This window comes from Melitaea cinxia, chromosome 9, assembly GCF_905220565.1.
Source record: "Melitaea cinxia chromosome 9, ilMelCinx1.1, whole genome shotgun sequence".
NCBI lineage: Eukaryota > Metazoa > Arthropoda > Insecta > Lepidoptera > Nymphalidae > Melitaea > Melitaea cinxia.
In genome coordinates, this window is record NC_059402.1 from 16,808,012 (window position 1) to 16,834,494 (window position 26,483).

The 26,483-nt window shown below is 36.2% G+C and overlaps 1 protein-coding gene across 1 annotated transcript; it reads right to left on the reverse strand.

The window, feature by feature from the left end:
* Positions 1-628: 628 nt before the first annotated feature.
* On the reverse strand, positions 629-26,214 carry LOC123656192 (putative inorganic phosphate cotransporter). Its single transcript, XM_045591897.1, has 11 exons — positions 26,184-26,214; positions 21,603-21,736; positions 20,750-20,929; positions 19,891-20,029; positions 15,597-15,814; positions 14,824-14,973; positions 14,020-14,152; positions 9,298-9,422; positions 2,270-2,392; positions 1,604-1,748; positions 629-669 (listed from the first exon to the last, which is right to left on the reverse strand). Exons 1-11 carry the CDS (start codon positions 26,212-26,214, stop codon positions 629-631), a joined length of 1,419 nt encoding a protein of 472 aa, XP_045447853.1.
* Between the last annotated feature and the right edge of the window lie 269 nt (positions 26,215-26,483).

Sequence of the window (26,483 nt, forward strand, 5' to 3'; positions counted from 1 at the left end):
CACATCAGCCTTTCGCAGTCCACTACTGGACATAGACCTCCATAAGTTCACGTCAAAAATGGCGTAAGCTCATGTGTTTTGCCCCTAGTCACTACGCTGGGCAGGCGGGTTGGTGACCGCAGGGTTGGCTTTATCGCACCGAAGACGCTGCTGCCCGTCGTCGGTCTGTGTATTTCAAAGCCATCTGTTAGATGGTTATCCCGCTATCGGTCGGCTTTTTAAGTTCTAAGGTAGTAGTGGAACTGTGTTGTCCCTTAGTCGCCTCTTAAGACTCCCCCGGGAAGAGAGGGGGTGGCTATATTTTTTAATGCCGTAACCACACAGCACCAGTAGGATATAACTATTATATATAAATAAAAATAAATCGCCAAAAATATTACCGCGCTTATCCTTAAATATAAATCTTCTTTAAATTATAAAATAGAATATAATGCAAACTCTTTCCATATACAAGCGTATAGGTAAAATAAAGGTATAAATTTATAAATTCATTTTTATTTATTTTGGTAAACAAAACTGCTTCATAACACTTAAACATAAGTTATTTTAACTAATGCATAATTTACACCGATGCGGTGCTTTGGCGGTAACATAGCGTTACACAGTAATCTTCATTTCGTTCAATTCTTCAAGAGGTTGTTTCAGGCTCTAAAGCAGGCTGCAACTCTTCTGTAAACAGAAATATGTATTTAAATTGTGTACAATAACTAATAATAATGTAACTTTGTGAGGAAATTTTAAATAAAGCTCTTAAAGACATAGCGTTCAGTTTAACATTCATGAGCGCGTTTTTGCTTGTTTTTACTATCAAAGTTAACTCAAAGCTCAAAGTAACAGAAACAAAAAGAGATGTACTTAGACCACACGACTGATGTAAAACTTCTTTAGTGATAAGCCTGCCTAATAGGCCTACACTGCTTTAGATATACGAAACGCGAGAAATGTGCCTATGAGATAAAATGTGTACTCGCAGCTCTCTCTTGCTTCATTCGCCTCGCCCGATCACACTTTTCGTAACGTTCTCGTCACGTATTCACCAGCTTACACCCCCAAGTCAAGCATGCGTAAAGAAATTTTACTTCAAAACCTATAAACTCATAACAGACAAACATTACAAAATACGTCATTTTATGTTTAAACATAACGATAGTAAAATTTTAATAAAATAAAAGCACGCAGTTTCAAGAATATTTTAAATATATATGTTTATAGTATATTGATGTATAGTTAAGATACAAAAATTGACGCCGCGTTGGCGCAACGGTTACAGCCATGGATTGTACCTCTTGCGTTGGCGATTGCGGGTTCGATCCCCGCTCATGACAAACATTTGTATTGTCCATACAGGTGTTTGCCGTGGTCTGGGTGTTTGTGCAGTCCTTGTGGGTCTCCCCACCGTGCCTCGTAGAGCACGTTAAGCCGTCGGTCCCGGTTGTTATCACGTACACCTGATAGCAATCGTTACTCATAGTAGGGAATATATCCGCCAACCCGCATTGGAGCAGCGTGGTGGATTAAGCTTCACCTACATCGGGAAAGAGGCCTATGCCCAGTAGTGGGATATTACAGGCTGAAGCGCAAGATACAAAAAGTTTTTTCCAACCTGGATCAGTCTTCTTCTTCTCCAGATAGTGCGGATCATCCCACTCCTGCCTCTCCGCAGTCGCGAACAACATGAACCCAGCATTGGCTAACATGGAAATTCCCGCTGTTATGAGGAACACGATACGCCAGCGAGTTATATCTGTCTGTGCAATAAAATTAACTTATCACAAAATATTAGAAGTACCGTAGATTGGGACCTTAAACTGCCGACGTGACAATATTTCCCTATTATATTTATTGCAATGTCAGTGTCATGAATTAAAGATTAAAACTATTAATTAAAACCATAATAGTTAATCACGTTTTCATTTAAATTCAGTTCTCATTGCTTCGATGTTGCAAGCTTTTACTGCCTATCAAAGTGTTTAATAATGAGATTTGCTATGTATAATTTGTATGTACCTACTATAAATTTATTTATCATCAAAAATATCAAAAAATGTTCAAGTCATATAAGTGAACACCACTTTTTATCAACGGGTTTCGAAGAGATGAAATATTTTTTCGAGGATCAAGCAACGCAAATCACAAACGTTAGACAATACAGTATCTTTACGGCCTACACAATTATTTGTTAATAACAGTGATCAAACTTGTGGTTGCGTCAGTTATTATGATCATCTTGTTGAACCTTATTATTTCATGAAAGTCTTAATATTCTTACCGGATCATTTTGAAGAATAAAACTGGTAACAATCGGAGTAATGACGCTTCCAACGTTAGAGATGCAGTTACTAATAGAAAACATGACGCCGCCGTAGTTTGGAGAGAGGTCTATGTAGCTCAACTGAAAAAAACAAAGATGGTTACAACTTGTCTAAATTACATACAAAAAATTAGTAAGAAATAAGTAGCGATTTAAGTTAAAAAAATAGTATATATAATAGTCATTTTTTTGGTGTCGCAGGGGAACCCATTTACGGGTGATATCCAGGTTGCCCGGGTAGGCATTCCTAAACCGTATGTCAGCTTCAGCACTTGGGGGTGCAATACTGACCAAAACCCATGCAGGAGCCTTCAGCCGCTTCAGCGACAGGCTGGCCTCGGCGAAAAGGCCAGACTTCTTCTCCATGGGGACTGTCCGACTCACCTCTGAACAATCCCAAAGACGCCGTGTATATATAATAGTCTAATTTAACGTTTCTCAGTTATATTTATCATAGTTACTACATGGAGAAAGAGGCCAATGCCCAGCATCATCATCATTCCAGCCTATTGCAGTCCACTGCTGGACATAGGCCTCCACAAACGCGCCAAAAATGCGTGAACTCATGTGTGTTGCCCTTAGTCACCATGCTGGGCAGGCGGGTTGGTGACCGCAGGGCTTGTATTGTCGCACCTTAGACGCTGCTGCCCGTCTTCAGCCTGTGTATTTCAAAGCCAGAGGTTATATGGTTATCCCGCCATCGGTCAACTTCTTAAGTTCCAAGGTAGTAGTGGAACCTTGTTATCCTATATTCTTTGGTGCCGTAGCCACACAGCACTGCCCAGCAGTAGGATATTACAAGTACTAAAGCGATTCCATTAGAATGCCTAATTATGCCCAGCAGTGGCCTATGCCCAGCTGTGGGATATTACAGGCTGAATCAATCGATCGATCAGTCACATTGTGTAGCGTCCTTGATCGACTCTACACACTTTTTCTTGTTAATATGAAATAAACCCGAATCACAATTAATTAAATTAATTAATTTATTGATCCTTGATGATGATCAAATGACTCGGTGTGCGAGCACGCGCGATCGCCTTGATGGATCGAAAACGTACTGAATAATTATTATATTAATAGCCAATTTATTTAATAAAATTCGCTGATTCGCAAATGTACGACTTGGTTCGTACATGCTCCCACATCGAAAAATAGAAAAGTTAGTAGTGATGAGATGATGATACAAGATGATTTCAATTTGTTCTTAACCTACACTTGTTAGTAAGAAAATAAAAACTAATTATCTAAATAGAATTAAATTTAACACTATTTATTTAACACTATCGTCACTCGCACTACACACACACTGTTGGTCAATAACCGTTGTGGAGGAGGGCGGCCGCCGCCGAGCTGCCGCCGGCCGCGGGGTGGCCAGCGTCGGCCGCTCCGTGCGCTCCGCCGCCGCCTGCGCCGACCGCCTGCGGAGGATCTTGCGCGATCCCCAAATAGCTATCCCGACGGTAGCCACGGCAACGATGATGTAGGTTGCCGTATAATGATGAATGTCGTGGCTGCTAACGCTGTCATACAACGGAACAGTCTGCTTCATCTCTTCAATCTGCTCCTGCAGCTGCATAAGCCGCTTCGAATGCTCGCTGACGTCGTCTTTGTCGCTTGCGTTAGTAGCACCGAGGGTCGGAACCGATATATTAAAAAAGTAGTTTATCGGAGATAACTTTGGAGTAATAATATCGGCTTTGAAGTGCAAAGTACTCATTTCTTGTTTATGAGTATACACAGTGAAGTCCTTGAACTTCAGTATACATCCATCATTTATTGTCAATAAGCCAGAATACAATAACGGTAACGATGAAACTTGATCGTCGCATAGTAATTTTACGTTCTGTTGTTTACAATAAAAATAAAAGTAAGTATTCACTTGATTTAATTCATGCCACTGTGATTGGCACGGTTCCTCATAAATTCTGCATCTTCCGGTGGCTGCATCCCTTTCACAAAGACTTTCATCGTCCTTCAGGGTGTACACCGGAGACTTGGTCTTACATAAAAGAGTGCTTTGGGTATGATAATGGGGTGTTTCATATCTAGGTTAATATTCGCGTGTTTTAGACGTCCCCCCACTCTTAAAATTTTATCCTCATCAAGTATAGGGTGGAGCATACAAATCTTGCTTTTTGATGATACATTATTTCCTTTCTGTATATCACGTAATTCTTGAATAAAATATTCTTGCTGACACTGTTGAATGATTTTTATGTTGGCTTGCTTTATTTCACTTAACGTTAAGTGTTTCTTGTTTTCACGTTTATTATTAATAAATCTATAGACCCAGGCTAATATTCTCGCGATCTTGCTTAACGAGCTAAATTTATAAAGTAATGATGTTATGATATTTTCATATTGATTATGAATTACAGTTGCTACGATTTTTTTAGTTTTTTTTTGGCTTCTTGACATGTAAAAAATGTTATTTTAGTATTAAATTGATCTTTAGTTTTATGCGTTTTTAACCAAGTCGGCCCGTTCCACCATAATTTATGATCTCTTAATTGCAACGCTGTTAAACCACGGCTAGCACAGTCTGCGGGGTTCTCCTCCGACTTAACGTAATTCCAGCTGTTAGGCGGTACCACTTCGATAATCTGCTTTACTCTATTTGCCACAAATGGTTTCCAGCGCTCAGGTACACCGTTAATCCATCCTAAAACTACCATAGAATCAACCCAGCAGTAGTAATTAATTTGGTATGTCTCAAGGCAACTTTTTATTTTTGACAATAACTTTATGAGTAATAAGGCACAGCATAACTCAAGTTTCGGTAAAGTAAGTTTATTATTTACAGGAACTAATCTTGATTTTCCTGCTATCATAGTTACCGATGTCTGTTCATGTGTCATTACCTTGCAGTAAACAACGCAAGCGTAACATTTTGTTGACGCATCTGAAAATCCGTGGAGTTCGATGACATTATTCTTTATTGTTCCTAACCACCTAGGTATATAAAATTTATTTATATTTTCTAAGTCAATTTTCATACTTTCCCACTCTTTCAATATATTTTCCGGTAAAGGTTCGTCCCATTTTAATTGCAATTGCCATACTTGTTGAAATAATAGTTTTATTTTAGTTGAAATTGGAGATAGCCAGCCCAGTGGGTCAAATAATTTTGATATATTTGAAAGTAAAATACGTTTTGTAGGGTTTTTCGTCATGAAGTCTAATTTTGAGGTAAATGTAAATTGATCTTGCTGTGGGTCCCAACTAAGTCCTAACGTTTTAGATGACTCGGTGTTTTTAAAGTCATAATTTATTTGTTCTGTATTACTATAGTTATTTGGGAGTATATCTTGATTATTGGCCTTCCATTTTCGTAAATTAAACCCTCCTGACTTTAAAATCGAAATAATGTCGTTTATTAAACGCTTTGCTGATTTGATAGAATGACATCCGTAGACTAAATCGTCCATGTAAAATGATGATTCAATAACTTCCGGCGCGGAACTTTCTTGATAATTCTGTCTCTCATCTTGAGCTAAACGTCGAAGTGTCATCATCGCCAGAAACGGCGCGGCCTTGGTGCCGTATGTCACTGTCTTTAATTGAAAAATATTCATTTTGTCTAACGGCGATTCTCTCCAAATAATCTTTTGATATTTTTGGTCATCTGGATGTAACCAAACCATTCTAAACATTTTTTCAATATCCGCAGTAAACCCATATCTAAACTGTCTCCACTTGATAAGAAGACTCTGTAGATCTTGTTGTAAGTTAGGACCTCTTTCCGTCAAGTCATTTAAGCTCAAACCGGAAGTGGAAGGCGCGGAAGCATTAAAAACCACCCGTAACTTAGTTGTGGTTGATTCATCTCGAATAACACAATGGTGCGGTAGGTAAAAACTGGATGAATCGGAATTATTTAAGTGTATCATATGACCTAATTGCTTGTATTCGTTTATAAATAATTTATACTCTCGTGCTATACTTATATTTTTAACAAACTTTCTTTCTAACTGTTTAAACTGTGCAATGGCCTTTGACTTTGACTGGCCTAATTTATTCTCTATTTCATTTTTAAGGGGGAGGCGCACTTGATACTTGCCATCCGACTGACGTATAGTAGTTTTATTATAAAAATCAATGACCTGCTGGTCGGCAAGTGATATAGTAGATGGCTCTGAGATATTTTCTGATTGCCAAAATTGACAGATATCGTCGATGTTATGTACAATTATGTTACATTTAAAACTCTTTTTTACGCAGCCACTCAAAATCCAACCTAAACGCGTTTTTTGAGCCATCGGGAGAGTGGGCCCCGCCTTATAAATTCCGTCTAACAGTAAGTTACTAAAAACATCTACTCCAAGTAAAAGGTCTACCGGTCTTCTCATATTGAAGTAAGGATCCGCTAAAGGCAAATTTTCTAATGCGGGCCACTCTGGTTTAGGAAAGCTGTAGGAGGGCAGATTCTTTATTAAAGTTCTCATGATATACGCATCTGTTTCGAAAGAGAAGTCTTCTTGATTAGACCTACACTTGATTTTAATAATCCCCTTACAAGTGCTCTCCTTTTCACCTATTCCAGTTATAGTTCCCTTGCAATGTTTGCGTGGTAAACCTAAAATGTGAGCTATTCTCTCTGATATGAGAGTAGTCTCAGACCCCTGATCTAGTAAGGCTCGAATGTTATGGTATGTACCGTCCCGAGCTTGAACCTGTACCATGGCTGTTGCCAACAGGATTTCAGGGTCTTTGCAATTTACCGAAACATGTGTATTACCCACGTCCGATTTCGAAATCTTCGACTCTGTATTTTTCGACGTATATACTTTATTGCAAAATACGTCATGCAAAATTGTATTATGATTACCATCGCATTCTCGACAACGCGATTCAGAATAACAATTTTTGCCTTCGTGATCATAAAGACAATTTTTGCATAAATTTTTGTCTATAATAAATTTTCGTTTCATATGATTAGGCAACTCTAGAAACTTTGTGCAATAATATAAGCCATGTTCGCGATTTGAACAAAAGTGACACGGTAATTTTGCCGTATGTGCGCAGGTTTTTGAACTCTGTTACTTGAAACCTTTGATTGTGTAAAGTATGTGGGTTTCTTGTAATTTAAGCGATTTTCTGTTGGTGAATTATTATAATATGTATTTTTGAAACTAGACTTCGCTGTCGGGTTTTCTTGCTTTTTCCGTGAAGTCTCAAGAGCCGTAAATTTCGTTTCTAGGTAATTTAGAAAATCTTTTAAAATAGGTAATTCCTTTGGTTGTTTTAACGATGATATGTATTCGTTGTAAGTATCGGAATCTAGTTTTTGGCTTAAAATATGTACTAATAAAGGGTCCCATGAACTTATGTCTACACCCAGGTTTTTTTATCGCATTTAGCGACTCCAGTGACGTATCGTGGATTTTCTTGATATGTCCGAACGACGGTTGTTGCGACACTGAAATATTCATTAAAGTATTGATGTGTGACGTAAAAATAAGCTTTTTATTGTTATATCTATTATTGAGTATCTCCCAGCAGGTAACGTAATTATCTGAGCTTATTTGTAAATGTTGAACTAAACGCTCGGCTTCTCCTCGGAGCTTACCCTTTAAAAACTGCATCTTTTGCGCGTATGATAGAGATGCGTTTGTGTGGATAGTTTCAGTAAAAAGATCCTTGAACGATGTCCACTGCTGGAAGCTTCCGCTAAAAATAGGCAATTCCATCTGCGGAGTTGATTTCTCCCTATGACACATAGACCTCATTTTCCTATTAATAGCCCTTTTCATGTCTTCGTACAATCTTTCATAATGATAGAAAGCCGCATCGTATTCCTGATTTTTCCCCTCTAGTTCACTATCTATTTCAAGATGTAAAGTATCTATAGCCGACCACCGGGATTGTAACGTTTTTAATAAATCCTCAAACTCCCATTTATCTAACTCCGTATCTAAGTTAATACTAGCTACCTTTCTCTGAAGCGCCCTGAAGTTGCTCGCTTGCTTTCTTAGCAACTCATCTGTCCTGTTATTGACGCCCTGTGCCCTGAAAGTTACCTGATGTGCTTCAGACTCGTGCGCGCTGTCCGTCCTTGCTGCCGTCGACGAGGTGCGAGTGGGCGGCTGCGGCGGCCCAGCGCCAGCCAGTGCAGTCGCTGGTCGCAGCAGCGGAGTGCCCGGTTTAGCGTCACGTGGTCGATAATTCACGATGACGGACCTGACATGCTCGTAGCGCTCCCTAGTTGTGTCGAATTGCTCGGTCACAAAATAATCATGCGACTTGTCACTATAGCCACACAATTTAAGGTGGTTGTTTTGAAATTCCTCCCAATACTTATCTAGCGTTTCAAGTCTCCTCCTGATGTAATCACCGGTCTTGCGTTCCGGCCCGTCTTTCTTGAAATTGCTGTAGAGCTGCTCAATAGCTCCAACCAACTGCTGCTGTGTTGATAGAAGATCTTCCATGTTTACTTAAATTGATATGCTAAAAATTCTTCGATAAAAAATAGTCTGTAATCTAATGTCCACAGTTCACTTCACGAAATGTCACTTTTTTTTTCTCGAAGGACCATAAAAGCTCGAAGGACCATAAAAGGATGTAGCGTCCTTGATCGACTCTACACACTTTTTCTTGTTAATATGAAATAAACCCGAATCACAATTAATTAAATTAATTAATTTATTGATCCTTGATGATGATCAAATGACTCGGTGTGCGAGCACGCGCGATCGCCTTGATGGATCGAAAACGTACTGAATAATTATTATATTAATAGCCAATTTATTTAATAAAATTCGCTGATTCGCAAATGTACGACTTGGTTCGTACACATTGCTCCAGATTTTGAACAAATATTTTCTGCTGTGCCCTACTTTAAGAAATGCTATTAAATCTCTGAGCTTTGATTTAGTCATTCGAAAAAAAAAGTGAACACTCCTCTTGTATTGTTTATTAATACCATAAGTGAGTACGTTATTACGACTGAAATCCAAGATTTAGTTAATCGTAATCGTACGTACTAGAAATCCAGCACCCCAAAATCCGGTTGATCCAAGGGCTATAGTTAGAGCAATGATTGCTATAACTTTATTTTCAGGTCCAATGAATGATAACACGATAAGACCAAGGGTCATTCCAACGAATCCTGAAAAAAATAAAGCCGAATTTATTAATAATGAGAATAAATTAAGTACAAAAAAAGTTTTGTTTGGACGTACCGAGTTTTTTATATTATTAACTAACTATTATGTATTATAAAATTATAACGTTTTATTTTAGATTATATCGACAGATTATAGTAAGATTACAAAAATATTCTTATTATTCGATTACAATTGCCTCTTTATTTTGTCACATCACTACAAAAACAAACAGTCGACATAACCTTGAAACAGCGCCGTTTGACTTGGTTTGACTTTTAAAAGCTATTGTTTTTATATTTGTTAATTAAGTAATTGTAATAATTTTAGCCCAAAATTAATACATTTACTGTAAGTTGGCATACTTATTCGATTTTTAATTTTATCACTCGTTAATAAGATATTTAAAAATTTGCGATTTTTAAAATTGCGTAAATTATACGCCAGTTCAAAGTTACATCGCTCGGTCGATCACGATTTGTCAGAAACGCATTCTTTGAGCGGCCGGACCCTTAAGCAACTTAATGTTTGTGTTACAAGTAACAGCCGACTGTTATAACTATTTTTTTTTTTTTTTTGATAAATATACACACAAAAAATTACATGTAAATACATACATACATAATAATAATCACGCCTCTTTCCCGTAGGGGTAGGCAGAGACCACTTCTTTCCACTTGCTACGATCCTTACATACTTGTTTCGCTTCATCCACTTTCATTATTCCCTTCATACATGCTCGTCGGTTTAGGGTACTCTTGACCTGGCCTTTTTTCAAGACGTCCCGATTTGGTCTTGAAATGTCCGCCTAGGTCTACCCCTTCCAACACTTCCACTCACACTCGCCTTATACACTTTTTTCGTCAGTCGTTCTTCATTCATTCTCTCGACATGACCAAACCATCTCAGCATACCTTTCTCAATTTTTGTCACTACATCTTCTTTCAGACCACACCGTTTCTTTATCTCACTATTTCTCATCCTGTCACTCAGTTTAACTCCTATCATACTTCTTAACGCTCTCATCTCAACTGCATTTATTCTGCTTTCATGTCTCTTCTGCCATACCCAACTTTCACTTCCGTACATGAGTGTCGGAAGCAACACCCCCTCATGCACAGCCAAACGAGCCCTTTTAGACACCTTCCGACTGCTCATAAAGGAGTTCAAAGCTCCGTTCACCATGTTTCCTGCATTCACTCTTCTTTCAATATCACTCTCACACTTTCCATCTCTTGTAAACTTCGAACCCAGATACACAAACTCATTCACCTGTTCAATTTGTTCATCTCCAATCACGATATTACAGTCTGTCACTACCTCATCTCTTTCAAACACCATCACTTTCGTCTTCTTTACATTCATCTTCATTCCCTTTCTAACAAAAGCTCCACTCATAGCAGTTACCATCTCCTGCAACTCCTCGGCCGAGGACGCAAGTAGTACTTGGTCATCAGCATAGAGAAGACATTTGACGAGTAACTCACCCATTCTCAACCCACTTTCATTCTCTTTTAACTCTGTCAAGCAATTGTCCATGAACAAGTTAAACAGCCACGGTGACGCTACACATCCCTGTCTAACACCTTTTTCGATATTAAACCATTCAGTGTATGCCCCGTTTATCCTCACACAAGCACTAGAATCCCTATAACGAGATTGTAGTGCTCGCATGAGTGCGCCGCTCACACCGTACACGGACAATGCTGACCACAATTCATTCCTCACCACTCTATCATAGGCCTTTTCCAGATCCACGAACGCGTAATAGACCTTTTTGTTTTTTGCTAAAAACTTTTCGGCTATGCACCGCAAGGAAAAGACCTGATCCGTACATCCCATTCCCTTTCTAAATCCCGCTTGTGCATCCCATACTTTTTCATCTGTTTCATTCACAACCCTTTCAATCAACACTTTCGCATACAATTTACCGACGACGCTGAGAAGGCTTATACCGCGGTAATTTATGCAGTCCTGCCGTGACCCTTTTCCCTTATACAACGGCACGATTACGGCTTTGCACCAGTCTTCCGGTACTTGCCCATTTCGCCAGCACAAATTGAAAAGGCAGTACAGCTGGCTAGCCACTATACCATGTCCAGCCCTCAGCATCTCGACGGTGATCCTGTCATACCCTGCAGCCTTACCTAATCTCATACTTTTCAGCGCTTTCACTATTTCATCCATGCTTATCTCACTTTCATCGACATTTATACTACTCTCAATGGAAGGTGCCGGATGTTGTACCTGCACTTCCTCTCTTTCAAACACACTTTCAAAATACTCTTTCCATCTCTTTAACACACATTCTTCTCCATTTATAACGCTCCCATCTTGACTCCTGATTGTGCTCAGCTCCGAGGGAGAAATTTTTCCTCTGGCTGTTTTGATGGATTTCCAGAACAACTTAATGTTTGACTGGAAATCTTCAGTGAGCCTCCTATCAAAATCATCCTTTCGTTCTTCTTTCTTTCTAGACACAACTTCTTTCGCTACTGATTTCAATCTTTTATACTTCGTTCTTGCTTCCTTTACCTCGTCATCCGTTGCCTTTTGAACCTTTTGGTTAGCTTTTGTTGCTAACCAATCCAACCACGCTTTCTTCTTTTCTTGCACAGCCTTTTGTACATCTTTATCCATCCACACATTATAGTTCTTTCTTCCTTTCCTTCTTTTAGCTACCCCGGACACCTCAATAGCACTATTCACGACCCCTTTCTTAAAAGTCTCCCACAAATTCTCAATCACACCTATCTCTTCTATGCCTTTAAAACTTTCTTTCAGTTTCTCTACATACTCATCTTTCCTTTCTTTTCCTTGTAAATTTTCCACTTTTATTCTGGCTAAAACACTCGTAGGCTCGGCCCCTCGGTGGCGCCATCGTTTAAAGAGGCCACGTATTCGGGCTATGACCAGGAAGTGGTCTGTGTCGAGAACAACACCGCGGTATGCCCGAGTGTCAAGCACTTTCTTTCTCAGTCTTTCATCCACAATTACAAAATCAATCATACTTCTAGACTCACCCTCATCTCTTGTATACAAATGGATCTTTTTGTGTTCAAACATTGTGTTGACCACGCAAAGATTCCATTCCAAGCATACTTCAAGCAGACTTCTCCCATTGTCATTCACTCTTTCGTCCCCAAACATACCCAGAACTCTTTCATACCCATCACGCTTTACTCCAACCCACCCATTAAAGTCCCCTAACATTACGATCCGTTCATTTTCTCCGCATTTATTCAAGACCTCTCTCATGCTATCCCAAAATTCCTCTCTCTCTTGTTGGTCTTTTAATGACCCACCTCCGCGCAGATCCGTCGGTGCATAGACCCCAAGGATAAACAAGCGAGTGAGTCCGACTTTCAACCTAATCCAGAGGAGTCTTGGGCTTACACATTCATGCTCCATCACACATTCAACCATTCGAGAGGAAAGGATCACACCAACTCCCTGACAGGCTCGGCTGGTTTGGGGGACTCCCGACCAGTATGCCGTGTAGGGTCCATGTACCGTGGTGTCACACCCTTTCCTCTTGGTTTCATTCACGCACAAAATATCTATGAATCTTTCATCCATCATCTGACATACTTCATCTACCTTACCATCCATTCCTCCTCTTACATTCAACGTAGCAAAGCGGCTCTCCATGGGCCGCTTTTCGCCCTCGCGAGAAACGAGACGTGATGGGTGGCGAACCACACCGCCGCTATTTTTGTGAATAAAATTTTTTCGGTTATCCATTGCGTTCCCACGAGTAGCTAGGGAAAAGTTTGTCCACCCTGGCAGAGCCCCGCATGCCAGGGTAAGGCTGGCCTTATTCGCCCGGTCCCAGGGCAATATGGCACGCTTACGACTAGGCTTGCCCCTAGCCATGCATCCATCCGCGCGGCAGACGTTGGATTGGCGGGGAGGGTAGGAAATAGGGAAAGGGAAAGGATAGGTGGTGTGAACAAGGAAGATTGGTAAGTTAGAGTGGGAAAATAGGAAATGTAGGATATTACCACCCAGGAGTGCAAGGGATAGGGCAGTAATAGCTAGGGAAGCCGGGGTCGGTGTAAATAAATACATGCAAATAAATACAATTATTACACCCAGACACAGGCGCGAATCGAACCTGCAATCCGCGGAAAATAAAGCAGGGCACTACAAACTGCGCTAACTAGCAGGTAGTTCATATACAAATTTAGCTAGCAACGGTCGACTTATCTCTAGAAGAGATCTCTCCCAGCCAACCTGTGATAGTATGGACTAATGTAATATAGCAGGCTACGAAGGTATAGTAATGTAGACAATATACTGATTCTTGAAAATAAATAATATTCATAACATCATACAATTACACATACATACTACATATACATAAACATAGAGAGCGGAAGCCAGACTGATAGGGGCATAGGAAATTATTGCTAGTTATAGGAGTTATAGGAGTAAAATTGTTACAATTTTAAGCAATATTAGTTTACACTTTACTTTAATTTTTATATGTATATATCATTAGCCCGCATTGTGCTTTTTTACTTTGCATAAAAAGGTTTATTTAATTGTCTTCTATGTTTTTTTAAATTCTGATATCAAAGTTATCAAAAATTAACTTACCAATAGAAGTACATAATTTTCTGCAGGCTAATAGAGTCAAAAATCCTTTATTGAATAACTTTTCAGAAAATTGTGTGGAAACAAAGTTTCCTATAGCCATGCCCATGTATGGTAACGCAGATAAAGTCGCACTCTGTTGAAAATAATTACATTTAAAATTTTACCTTATAAGGAAGACACGTAGGTCCCACATATTCATGATCAAAATTAATCATTATGTTTAAAGTTTTAGAAGTAGTTTGTTTTTCATTTTTATTTTTCATGTAACACGCCAGATAAAAACAAATTTTGATCTGATTTGATATGATAATTATTTAATTCTTGATAATATTCTGAAAGTAGATATTTTAAAATACAAGTTTTCAACCTTTTACGGTCACTTTTGATGCTACGTGGCTTATTACTTTGAAACTCACGAGATTTCGATTGCTTTTGTTTTTCTACGTATATCCTTATTTTTGATTTAATCGCGCACAGAGTCTTCAAGCAAAGCTCTCTACATCCCCCGCGAAGTGATCTTGGGCAATTTTTTAAATTGTCTGTATAATTGAAATCACCAATAGTGGAAGTACTTTGACGACGTTTTAAATGGTTGTGAACATTAAAATACTTAGTGGCCTGTCAGGATAGCATATACTTTCATCATCGTCATCATTATCATCATCATCATCATTATCATCATCGTCGATTCAGCCTATCGTAGTCCACTGCTGGACGTAGGCCTCCACAGACAGACAACAGGATCAATATACTGTGACCTTCCTCGAAAGTATGCTTTAATTGTGATTTTTTTTATTTACTTACATTTTTCAATGATATCTGCAAGCCTTTCTCCAAGTAGGTGGGCATGTCCACGAAGAAAAGAATATATCCCACGACGGAGCCTATATGACTGACCACAAGAGCCCAAAATCCAGTTGTGGTCAAAATTCGTTTCCATGGTGTTTTTAAAGCCTGCAAATAATTATTAATATAGGATGTATCGAATGTTGATACAGTTTTCCTTGGTAAACGAAAAAACTAATCCATGGATGCATATCCACTCTCAACGCATTTCTGCTTCTTTACTTTATAATCTACTTTAAGTTCCACTAAACAAGTATTTGTCACCTTTCTTATTGAATTGATTATCATTGAATTGATTTTTATTATTGAATTGATTTGCTAATTCCATAATACATATAAGTTTTTAAGCTTTCACGGTCACCATCAACACTTGATTCTGTGGAACTTACTAAGATTAATATTTTGACTTCACATCTAGTCATCTGCAACCATGGCGCTTGCAGCGATGCCAAAATTATCAGGAGTGGCGAAATTAAATCACGGTTAGTTCCATGGATTCGATATATTTTTTGGATGATATCTTTTATTATCGAATATGTTTAGAGGCAAATGATGTCACACATTATTTTCAGCGGTTTTGTAATTTTTTTTAATTTTTTTTTTAATAATCCATGTAGCAAAATAAAGCTTGTGCAGATATTTACGGAAGATGATTAAGTGCCATGAAGAAGTAACTGACGAACCAAGTGCAGAGTTATTTTCTTTAAAAGAGATTATAATTTTATCTTTACCTTACCAGAAGCAACATTTAACCCTTTCTCAATATATTCTTTTTCTTCGTTAGTTATAAAACGATGTTCACCAGGAGAATTGGCTGAGAAGAAAGTCCAAACAGCGGCAGTTGCAAATAATATGCCTGCTATTACGTAGAAAATGAGCTTCCAGCCCATTTTCGTGTCTGCCAAAAAACCAGATAATGGCATAGAAATCATATTGCCGAAGTGCAAACCTGTAAATACCGAAATATCTTCATGATAAATCAAAATGATATATTAAGTTCATCAAGAATAAAAATAAAATCATAGAATTTATGAAAAAGTAATAAAAAGGGTGTGTGGTACTGCTCAGTTAAGAACGATAAGGGTAATATTTCTTGTCTCTTTCTCTATCTCTCCCTCTCTCACTCTCTTATTTCTAAGTTCTAATGAATACCTGGTACGCGATATCTTCTAAATTTCAATAAGTTTGGTAAGGTGAAGGAATTTACAGGGAATTTAGAGTATTAAAAACTTGTACTAAGATACTTTTAGGGCAGTATAAATTAACTGAAAAACAATGTCTATTAATTTTTTTGATAATTGAATGTAATATGATAAATCATTTATTTGATTTAATGTTTTTTCATTTTAAATTTTCGTATTTAAAATTTTTGTTTCTTGCTTTCGTATATTTTAATAATTTTAATTAATCTCCAATGTTTTCTATGTTTCGATTTTAACTATATGTATAAAAGTAGTTTTCCCTAATTGTAGAAGCATATAACTAGCTACTTACTTTAAGATTTTCAAAGTATTTGAGTGTACTTTGTATCAAAATCAATATTAAAAATAACTTTATTATAATTGTGTTTGCTCGCAAACGAAAAAAACCGACTTCAATTACATCGATAAGTAATACAACGTAAGTATTAACAAACGTAGTCGTCACTACAATTTTCGAGAGTTTCCCTCGATTTCTCTGGGATTACATCATCAGACCTACAACCGTTGGAGCGTTAGCCCACCAGTCACAACACCCGTCTGGTTGGAGAATCCTCCCTTTTATTCACACTACCAAAATATAAATAATAACATAAAATGTTGTGACAACTTAAAATGTTGCGCATTTAAGCTTAATTGTAGTACCTATAGTTTTATGTGAAAATTGTAATGTACCAACTACTGTTTGTCCAAATAAAATAAATATATAAAAAAAAATAACTTTAATATATTTCCCCAAAAAGCAAAACTTACAATAGATTAAAATACAAATGTATAGTATGAATAAAATTTGCCAATAATTCAAAGATACGGTAGGAAGATAAGAACATACCTAAATAAGCATTTGTTGAAAACAAATATTTGTTCCAAGCATGAATTAACGCTAACGAAAATTTCATCACCAGTGAATTAGAATAACCTGAACTAGAATAAAACAAGCTATAAAAATCAAAGCGATGACCACAGGCTTCTTTTACTATCAATAAATTGTTTATGGTCACAACTGAAACCGACAGCTTTAAGTGTTATCCGAGACAAGATTACGAGACTGCAATTAGGCACACAGACAAGAAATAAATAAATAAATGCACCAAAAGCGACTTAGCACATCGTCACATCAGCCTTTCGGAGTCCACTACTGGATATAAGGCTCCAAAAGTTTTGCCCCTAGTCACCACGCTGGGCAGGCGGGTTGGTGACCGCAGAGCTCTCTGTGTGTACTGCCCGTCTTCGGCCTGTGCATTTCAAAGCCAACAGTTGAATGGTTATCCCGCCATCGCGATCGGTCGGCTTTTTAAGTTCCAAGGTAGTAGTGGAACTGTGTTATCCCTTAACCGCCTCTTACGACACCCACGGCAGGAGAGGGGGTGGCATTATTCTTCAGTGTGGTAACCACATAGCATAAAAAGCGACTCGCGTCAATAAATTTCCTCGATCGTTGTTCCGTAAACATTTTTTTTATTTCCGCCTCATTCACGTCTTCGCAGTTAAATCGAAACAACAGACAAAGTATCCATATCTCGTGTTTTATGTAAACAGCATCTGTGTTGTAAACATGTTCTTTGTTCTGAATTATAACCAACTCGGTCCGTTCTTGTATCAGTTGAGATTGTGATGGATTCCGCTGTACGATATTTGCACTAAATTTGCGTAGTTGTGGCGAACTCTTTTGATATTAGATTGGGTATTATATGGTGAGCATCAAGTATGGTGAGTATCAAGTGAAGGTAAGCATTAGAAAAGCTATCTCTGCCTTTTAAAGATGATTGATGATGATTGATTTGTTGATTTCGAGCACACAACAACTTGTATGACTTTGTATGTTTGCAGTGCCCCGGTGCACTTGCCCTGCAAGCAGGCTGTTACAAGTTCCCGATTTTTTGTTGAAAGGTGAGTGATTGCGTAAATAAAGTATTTTTTTGCCAACCGGCATATACTTGTTACCGACAACCCTGAACAGAATCATTATGATAGTTCATTAATGCATATTTAAATGTTTTAATGTTCATTTTCGGTATAATAAAATAAGATGAACACTAATTTTAGACGTCTAGACAAAATGCTTTCGTATCAAAATAGATGTATTTTCAAAATATTTTATTATTTTAAATTTCTAGTTAGGCAGATATGTCGCAACTGCCTTCTTGACTGTCATAACGCCCTCCCATTTTCCATTGGCCCGGTTACCGCCCCCACGATAAACTCCAGTGTAACACCACACTTGTAAGCCTCTTTCTCCATGGAGGAAAAAGATTGGAACGCAATCCACTACACTGCTCCACTGCGGGTTGGCAGATATGATCCCTACTTTGAGAAACCATTGCTATCGAGTATTTATGATAACAACCAGGACCGACGGCTTAACTTACTCTTCGAGGCACGATGGGGAGACGCACAAGAATAGTCATAAAAATCGGAAAGAAGTATTTGTACAAATAAAAATATCCATCCCGAGCGGGAATAGAACCCGCTAAAAAATATTGATGTACTTCTCCAGACGTGTTGCTATAGAGTTTGAGAGGATATATTCTGCTATGTCCTACCCCAATGACATATAAAGTAGATTGATCAATATTAATGTTACAACCTCAATAAAGTTTTGTAGCCCATGATATGAATAATTTTTAGGTTAACCCTTTAGCTAGAATGAAACAAATAAACAAACAAATGATTTTTTTTTATATTTCATTTAAGGATAAACTCATCGAATCTCGAATGTATTTAATTTTTTTTTAATTGATTGGATTTAAAAATTTGAAAGTTAGATGTTCAAAGAAACTTAGAATTACATTATACTAAATAACATCTGTGCCCACGACTTAGTCCGCATGAAATAGTGACAAAAAAATTGGATATATCTTTTGGTTTATTTTGGATTATAAAAACCGTCGTTTTGGTATTTACATGTTCAACGTGAATCTTTGTATTAGCATAACTTTTTTATTTATGAACCGATTGAAATGAAATATACATTAAATATTAGGTGAAGCTTACCATAATATATCAGTGAAAACCGCATCTGAATCGGATTAGCCGTTTCTGAGATTAGCGTGCACAATCATATTACATTTACAATTTTTATTATATATTGATGAATTCATTTTCAAAATACGTCCATATAAATGAAACTTAATACACAAATTATTATTAAAATAACACATTTGTTCTCTTAGTTTAAATATATATAGATACAAGGTTAAGCAATATACTTCAGTTAGGAAAATCTTTTATTTTTAAGAAAAATAAAATTCCCATTAACCCCACCCGAATTGCGAAGAATGAACGCAAACACAGCTTATTAAAAAGAACTTCGAAAAATTTATTAACGAAAGCAGAAATGAAAAAAGTTTGACCAGTGATTTAATCTTTTGTAGGTCTGATGCAAGTTCTTTTAGATTGAAACGTGTTTTGGTACAAAGTTTTAAAAATTTATAAAGAGATATCGATGACAAAGCCGAAATAGAGACGGGAAGGTAAGTTAAAATATTTTAATTTGATCCAAAATAACAATATTTAGTAACAAGCATAGTCACATTATAAAATGATTTTTATAGCTATAAACTTTTAACTTTTAACTAAGTATATATCTATATACAAAATTAAGCAAAAGAAAAATAAGAAATTATAAATAATACAGGCACACAACAAAAACAAAGCTCTGTACCCTTGAGCAGAGCCAACTAGAGTTATGTATTTCGATGCGCTGAATCCGAATTTGAGTTTCATTTGATCCCTACATTACTCTTATTTTTGGGAAGAACCACGTCCTTTTTGGACTAAATTAAAAAATATGAACTCAAAAAAAAATTAGTTATATAATAGATACCTCCATACACTATGCCGCTGTATGATGTCATCTCATGTGCTGGCAGCCATTTTCCAAGAAGTGTGTGAGTGCTAGGAACCAGACATGCTTGTGTGAGACCTAATAATATTCGGCATGCACACACTATCTGCCATCCACCCTAAAGTTCAAAATGAAATGATAATTGTTTGCTGGCAAATGAAAAAAAACGGACTTCAATTAAATCGACAAGTAATACTCGCGTAATAGGTAGACGAAAAAATAGTCAAGTAAATACGCGTTATCAAAGATTACCCCAAAAGTTGTAATCAGATCTCAATGAAATTCAAATGTGACCACATAATAAATATCGGCTTTCGATTAAACTAAAAATCATCAAAATCAGTATTCCCTCGATTTCTCCGGGATCCCATCATCAGATCCTGGTTTCCTTATCATACCACTTAGGATATCTCCTTTCCAACAAAAAAAATTTATCAAAATCGATTCATAAACGACGAAGTTATCCCCAAACATACATTTAATATATATATACGGTCGAATTGAGTAACCTCCTCCTTTTTTGAAGTCGCTTTAAAAAAGAAATTTTGGAAAATTATTAAAAAGACAGTGACTTTGTATAAAATTTGTGGTAATAGAAAATAGATTATATAACGCAAGCACGTTCTTACAAAAAAAAAAACAAAATATAAAGATACAATCAGATCGTTAAAAGTGGAGCCATCTATGTAGATTGGTACAGAGCTTTGAATTCAAAATATTTTTAATAACAAATAAATATTCTTGTCTACTAGCAAGTTAACGAAACTCATTTTGTGTATTTATACAAGTAATTAATAAATAAAATACGTTGGAAATGCATATAAATAATAATACTTACAAATTGTACCAGGCTAGGGAGGATAGCGCAAATTACGCCGTTAGCTAATAATGCAGAAAGTATGACAGGCTTTCCGCCATATCTTTTGGCTAGCAGACCACCAGGGATCTGCATCAGGATATAACCCACGAAAAATGAAGATAGTATAAGACTCTGAGTCTTTTTATCCCAATCATACACCTGGAACAAGAACACACGTGCAATTGTTACTTGTTGTTGCTGTAATTCTTAATGAAATTGTGTGTCTGGTATGACCAGTGTGGTTAGGAATAACTACATCTATGATACACTAGTATTCATATTTTTTTCAAAACCTTTTTGGTGATTATTGCAAATTTGTCTTCTTCTTCTTTAGGGATAATGGCTTTCAATAGTTCCAAATTAGCAGATGATTTCGCCAATGCCACGTAGAATATTGCAAATTTAAAATCAATATTCAATTTGACAAATTAGAATTCAATAAAAACATAAACAACATAAATGAGAGTTTAAAATGTACAAAGTTCTAACAGAATTAATTCATTTTGTTGCTAAGTTTTTTTTTATTACAAAGATGACATACAATGGTACAATCCGCACAGTCCGCATGATGGTAAGAGGATATCGTAGCTTATAGACGCTAACGACATCAGGAGCGTTGCCAGCGTGTTATCGATCCTATTAATCACCTCTCCAGGAGCTCTGGCTACCTTGCTCAAAGCAGAAACACATTAGTTTAGAGCAGTTAGTTGTGCTCTTTCTGTAAGAGAAGAGATACTTCCCCAGTCGGGCTGCTCAAAGTTTTGCGTGAGAGATTTCTTGCTATGCCCTATTTTATTATTTGAACTTAATTTATATCGGAACTTACAGTAACATTTGGATCATTCCGTCTTGTCATGTCAGTCATAGCTAGAATAGCTACTCCCAAGCTGCTACGAGCGATAAACAACGCCAATAAATTTAATGTCATACATAGCGTCTGGATGTGGCGGACTCCGTAGCCGAACTCTGAAAAAAAAATTTAAAACAAAATGATTCTTCTGATAGATGTCTATCTTTTTGTGATTTTTAGCTCTTGGTATAAAGTTCTATCACTGCTAAAGTAATAACTGCAACTGTAAAAATAACTATTACAATAATGTAACAAATCTTTAGGTAACATATACATATAGTTTTTATATCATCCAATTTTGTTCAGTCTGTCTATTCTATAATAATAAGTTATTCTTATTTCAATTTCTTTTCTCAAATTATTATTCTTATTTCAAATTCTTCTTTATGTAATGTGTATCTTTATAGTTAAATAAACTATTTGATTTGATTTTGATTTGATTTGATTTCGTATTTTGAGTTAAAGCATACGACATTAGGAAAAAAATAATATGATCCAAAATATAGCAGAAACCTTGTGTAAAATAAAGTTAGTACTCGTAATTTATATTTATATAAAAAATTAGACAAGACAATAGAAGAAAAAGGGAACAAACAAATTCAGATTGATATTTATTTTTACAAATTTTTGTAGTTCGATACAATCATAATAGATGGCGTTAATCGTAGTTTCTGAAACGTGCTTTGTCGGTACCATCTACACAACTCTTTATTGAAGTCCAACTTATGTGTGAGCGACGATGCACAACTGGAACGTAATAAGGACATACACTTATGCCGATATTAAATAGTCTGAACGAAGTGGGTTTTATTTCATATTGCTCGGAAAGTTCTACATACCTATTGATGATAGCTCATGAAATCTGAGGTCAAACCTTTTTGAGTTTATCTGGTTTATGTTGCAGGCGTCTATAGGCTACGGTAATCGCTTACCATCAGTTGAGATTTTTGAAATGAGACTTCATGTGGTTAAAATTTTTACGAATAAAACGGCAACGCTTTGATGATACGGCAAGATTTTTGTCGATGGCGCTGGAACGGAAATCTAAAGCTTTCTATAAAGGTTTGTATAAATATAAACGAGACTTAAAAATTAGTTTGCAAAAGAAGTTTCCTTTCTGACGTGTGTACTTTGTACGCAGGTACTTTCTTTTTGCCAACCAAATCGTAGATAATAGAAAAAAAAAAAACTAGCTGACCATTCGAACTTTGTAACACCGTATTTTCTTTAGTGAATACACTAATTTTTTTTAAAATCTTTTTTAACCCAGCGAGCATAAGGTTGGGTGTGGTACACCCAGATTAAGATAGGTCGAACATGTGAGTAGCTACGCGGAGAAAAGTAAGGAAGCATGAAGTGCCAATGTTTTTTAATATATAAAAATGATCTGCCATTTTATGTTAAGAACATTTGTGATATAGTGCTATTAGCTGATGATACATCTCTAATGATCTCTAAGTTAGTAGGAAATAATTATGTTTGCTCGCCAACGAAAAATAAACCGACTTCAATTACATCGACAATTAACACAAAGTAGGTAGACGAAAAAAATAGTCAAGTAAATACGCGTTATCAAAGATTACTTAAAAAGTAGAAATCAGATCCCAATCAAATTCAAATGGTATGACAAAACAAGCATCATATTTCGATTAAAACAAGAATTATCAAAATCGGTACACCCAGTAAAAAGTTAAGCGGTATAATACAACGTAAGTCGACGAAAACATAGTTAAGTAAATACGCATTATTAGATGTTACTAATAGAAAACTACTTATCAGCAATTAAATTTTAATCACCTTTCGATTAAAATAAAAATCATCGAAATCGGTTTACTAACTCAAAATTTCTGAGGTAACATAGATAAAAAAAATACAGTCGAATTGAGAACCTCCCCTTTTCTTTTCTTTTTTACTTGGATGTTGGTTAAAAAGTAAACTATGTGAACAATTCTTTATCGCGAATTCAAGGTTGGTCTAAAACAAACAACTTGGGTTTGAACGTGGAGAAAACTAAGTGCGTTGTGTTTGCGTTGCCCAATGTTAAGCAACCGAATTATAATTTTGAAACAATTAACGAGAGTCTTATTGTCAATGATACTAGTTTTCTTGGGGATAAATTTGGACTCAAAAATTCAGTGGTATTCACATTTCTCATCCTTGAATGACGCCGCGTTGGCGCAACTGTTACAGCTATGGATTGTACGTGTTGCGCTGGCGATTCCGGGTTCGATACAAGGCGATTCGGGCCATACAGGTGTTTACCGTGGTCTGGGTGTTTGTGCAGTCTTAGTGGGTCTCCCCACCGTGCCTCGGAGAGCACGTTAAGCCGTCGGTCTCGGTTGTTATAATGTACACCTGATAGCGATTGTTACTCATAGTAAGGAATATATCCGCCAACCCGCATTGGAGCAGCGTGGTGGATTAAGCTCTGATCCTTCACCTACATAGGGAAAGAGGCCCAGTAGTGAGATATTACAGGCTGAAGCGTAAGCGTATCCTTGAATGATAAGACTCAGCTCCGCAGTATTTGCAGTAAAAAAAGTACGACAAATGAACGCCATTGCTACTGCACGTTTAATATATTTTAGCTATTTCCATAGTGTTATGTCTTATGGTCTGTTACTGTCATGTGTGTATTTTGCAAAAAAAAAACGTCTATTCGCAGCATTTACGATCTTGGAGCTCGAGTCTGCTAACGGGATGCTTTTCATAAATTAAGACATATTAACGATTACGTCGCAATATATTTATAACAATACCATATACATATATATAATAGTATATTCACATGTTTCAAACTGGGTAAAGTAAACATCCCCTTCCTGAGTTATGGTATTCGCATGGAGAATAAAATATCACAAAGAATTTCGCAATTGTCTCAAAGCGTATTATTCGGTGCAGGATTACATAGTTAATAAAGACGTGTGGACTTAGTGACACTGTATTTCATGCAAAATATTAATAATTTTGTAACTGCGGAGTTTCTTTCCGATTTTTTTCAGCAGATTTTATATTATGAATCGGTAGTAATTTTACTTTTAAAAATAATAATCACTTTAAATTTTTATTTCTAAAATGGCGATTCGAAAGTGCTTTTGAAGCTTATTTTGAATAAAGTTATTTTGGATCGGTTGATTGACTTTATCTAATACTATTTAACGAGCAATTCTTGTATATATATATACAATATATATAATCTGAAACTCGGAAACGGCTCCAACGATTTTCATAAAATTTAGTATATAGGAGGTTTCGGGGAAGATAAATCCATCTAGCTAGGCTTCATTTTTAGAAAATGTCGTTTTATCTCTGTTTTTAGGGAGTGAAAAAATATCGTTAGAATACGATGGTAAATTTCGCAACTGACAACTTAGTTGCAATCGCTCGGTGAGAAATCAATCAATGAGAGATCAACCGAGAAGATCATGGTTCAAATCCCCATGTCCCTGATAAATAATTTTTTCTTTTTTTTTCTAATTGCACTCGTTAGTTTTTATTTAAATAGGCATTTCTTATTTTTTATTTTTATGTCGGTAAAATTGAAAAATATTATTCTTATTTTCTCATTATTATATTTTTATTATTTTTTATTTTTGATTTTTTTTTATTTATTTATATTTTTTATTAATGTCGGTAAAAAAATATTATTTATATTTTATAAATATGTAATTTGTATTATAATATAATATAATATAACATAATATAATATACGACATATTCGTATTTAAATATGATTTAAAAAAAAATCACGATTTGTCAGAGCGCCTATCAGTTTTTGAGAAGCAATTATTCTCAATCTTGTGATTGTGTATTTTGTATCAATTCTTAATTAATCGTTATTTTTATTTTTATTTTGCGTTAATTTATTATCAATAATTGTGGTTGTAGGCAAACGAAAAAAAATCGACTTCAATTATATCGACAAGTAATATAATGTAGATGTAATATAATGTGATAATTCTTTTTTGTCGGAAATGAGATATCCCTAGTTTGGTAGCATGATAAGGAAACTAGGATTTGATGATGGGATCCCAGAGAAATCGAGAGAAACTCTCGAAAATCCGCATAACTTTTTACTGGGTGTACCGATTTTGATAATTTTTAATTTAATCAAAAGGTGGTGTTTATCATGGGGTCACATTTAAATTTTATCGAGATCTGATGACTACTTTTTGAGTAATCTTTGATAATGCGTAGTTACTTGGCTATTTTTTCGTCGACCTACGTTGTATTACTTGTAGATTTAACTGAAGTCGTTTGTTTTTTGTTTTGCGAGCAAGTACAGTTATGTAGGATAAGGATTGGAACTTAATCTATCGTAATGCGGGTTTGCGGATACTTTCCTTGCTATAATTAACGATCCCTATCAGGTATTTCTAATAAAAATAGGTGGGAAGACCTACAGTGATAAGCATATAAACCGAAAAGGAATATTTAAACAAATACAAAAATCCATCTCGAGCGGGAACAGAAATCGCAAACCGTCGGTCCTTTACACGCTTAAATGCACCAAAACACCAGAACGTTTCTTAAATTTAAATATAATAATCAATGTGTACTCACTTTTCTCTGAAATCACGTTGGGTTTTTCCATTTTGAACAAAGTTGAACTTACCGCTGTTCTCTTATTTAGACATTTACTTTTCTCGTTACCATCACCGATGTCACAATTTGAATGAAAAATGGAAACTAGCGATTAAAATATGGATCTGTAATTTTGTTTGCAAGTAAGTAAATGATATAATAAATTTAAACACAGCAATAACATTCTTATTCGTTTCGAATGTAAGGATCAATTTGGGATAATTAATGTTTAATATCTTGACGTAATACCAGTAGTGTTTTAGACGTGTCACAATCATA

What these genes read in the sequence shown, in the direction of transcription:
- LOC123656192 (XM_045591897.1), bottom strand. Translation starts at nt 26,214, where the DNA reads ATGGAAAAACCCAACGTGATTTCAGAGAAAA. An exon ending in CAGCGGCATAGTGTATGGAG is followed by an intron (nt 15,815 to 19,890) that starts GTATCTATTATA and finishes CGGTATTTACAG; the next exon opens with GTTTGCACTTCGGCAATATG. An exon ending in TGCAGATATCATTGAAAAAT is followed by an intron (nt 14,153 to 14,823) that starts GTAAGTAAATAA and finishes TATTTTCAACAG; the next exon opens with AGTGCGACTTTATCTGCGTT.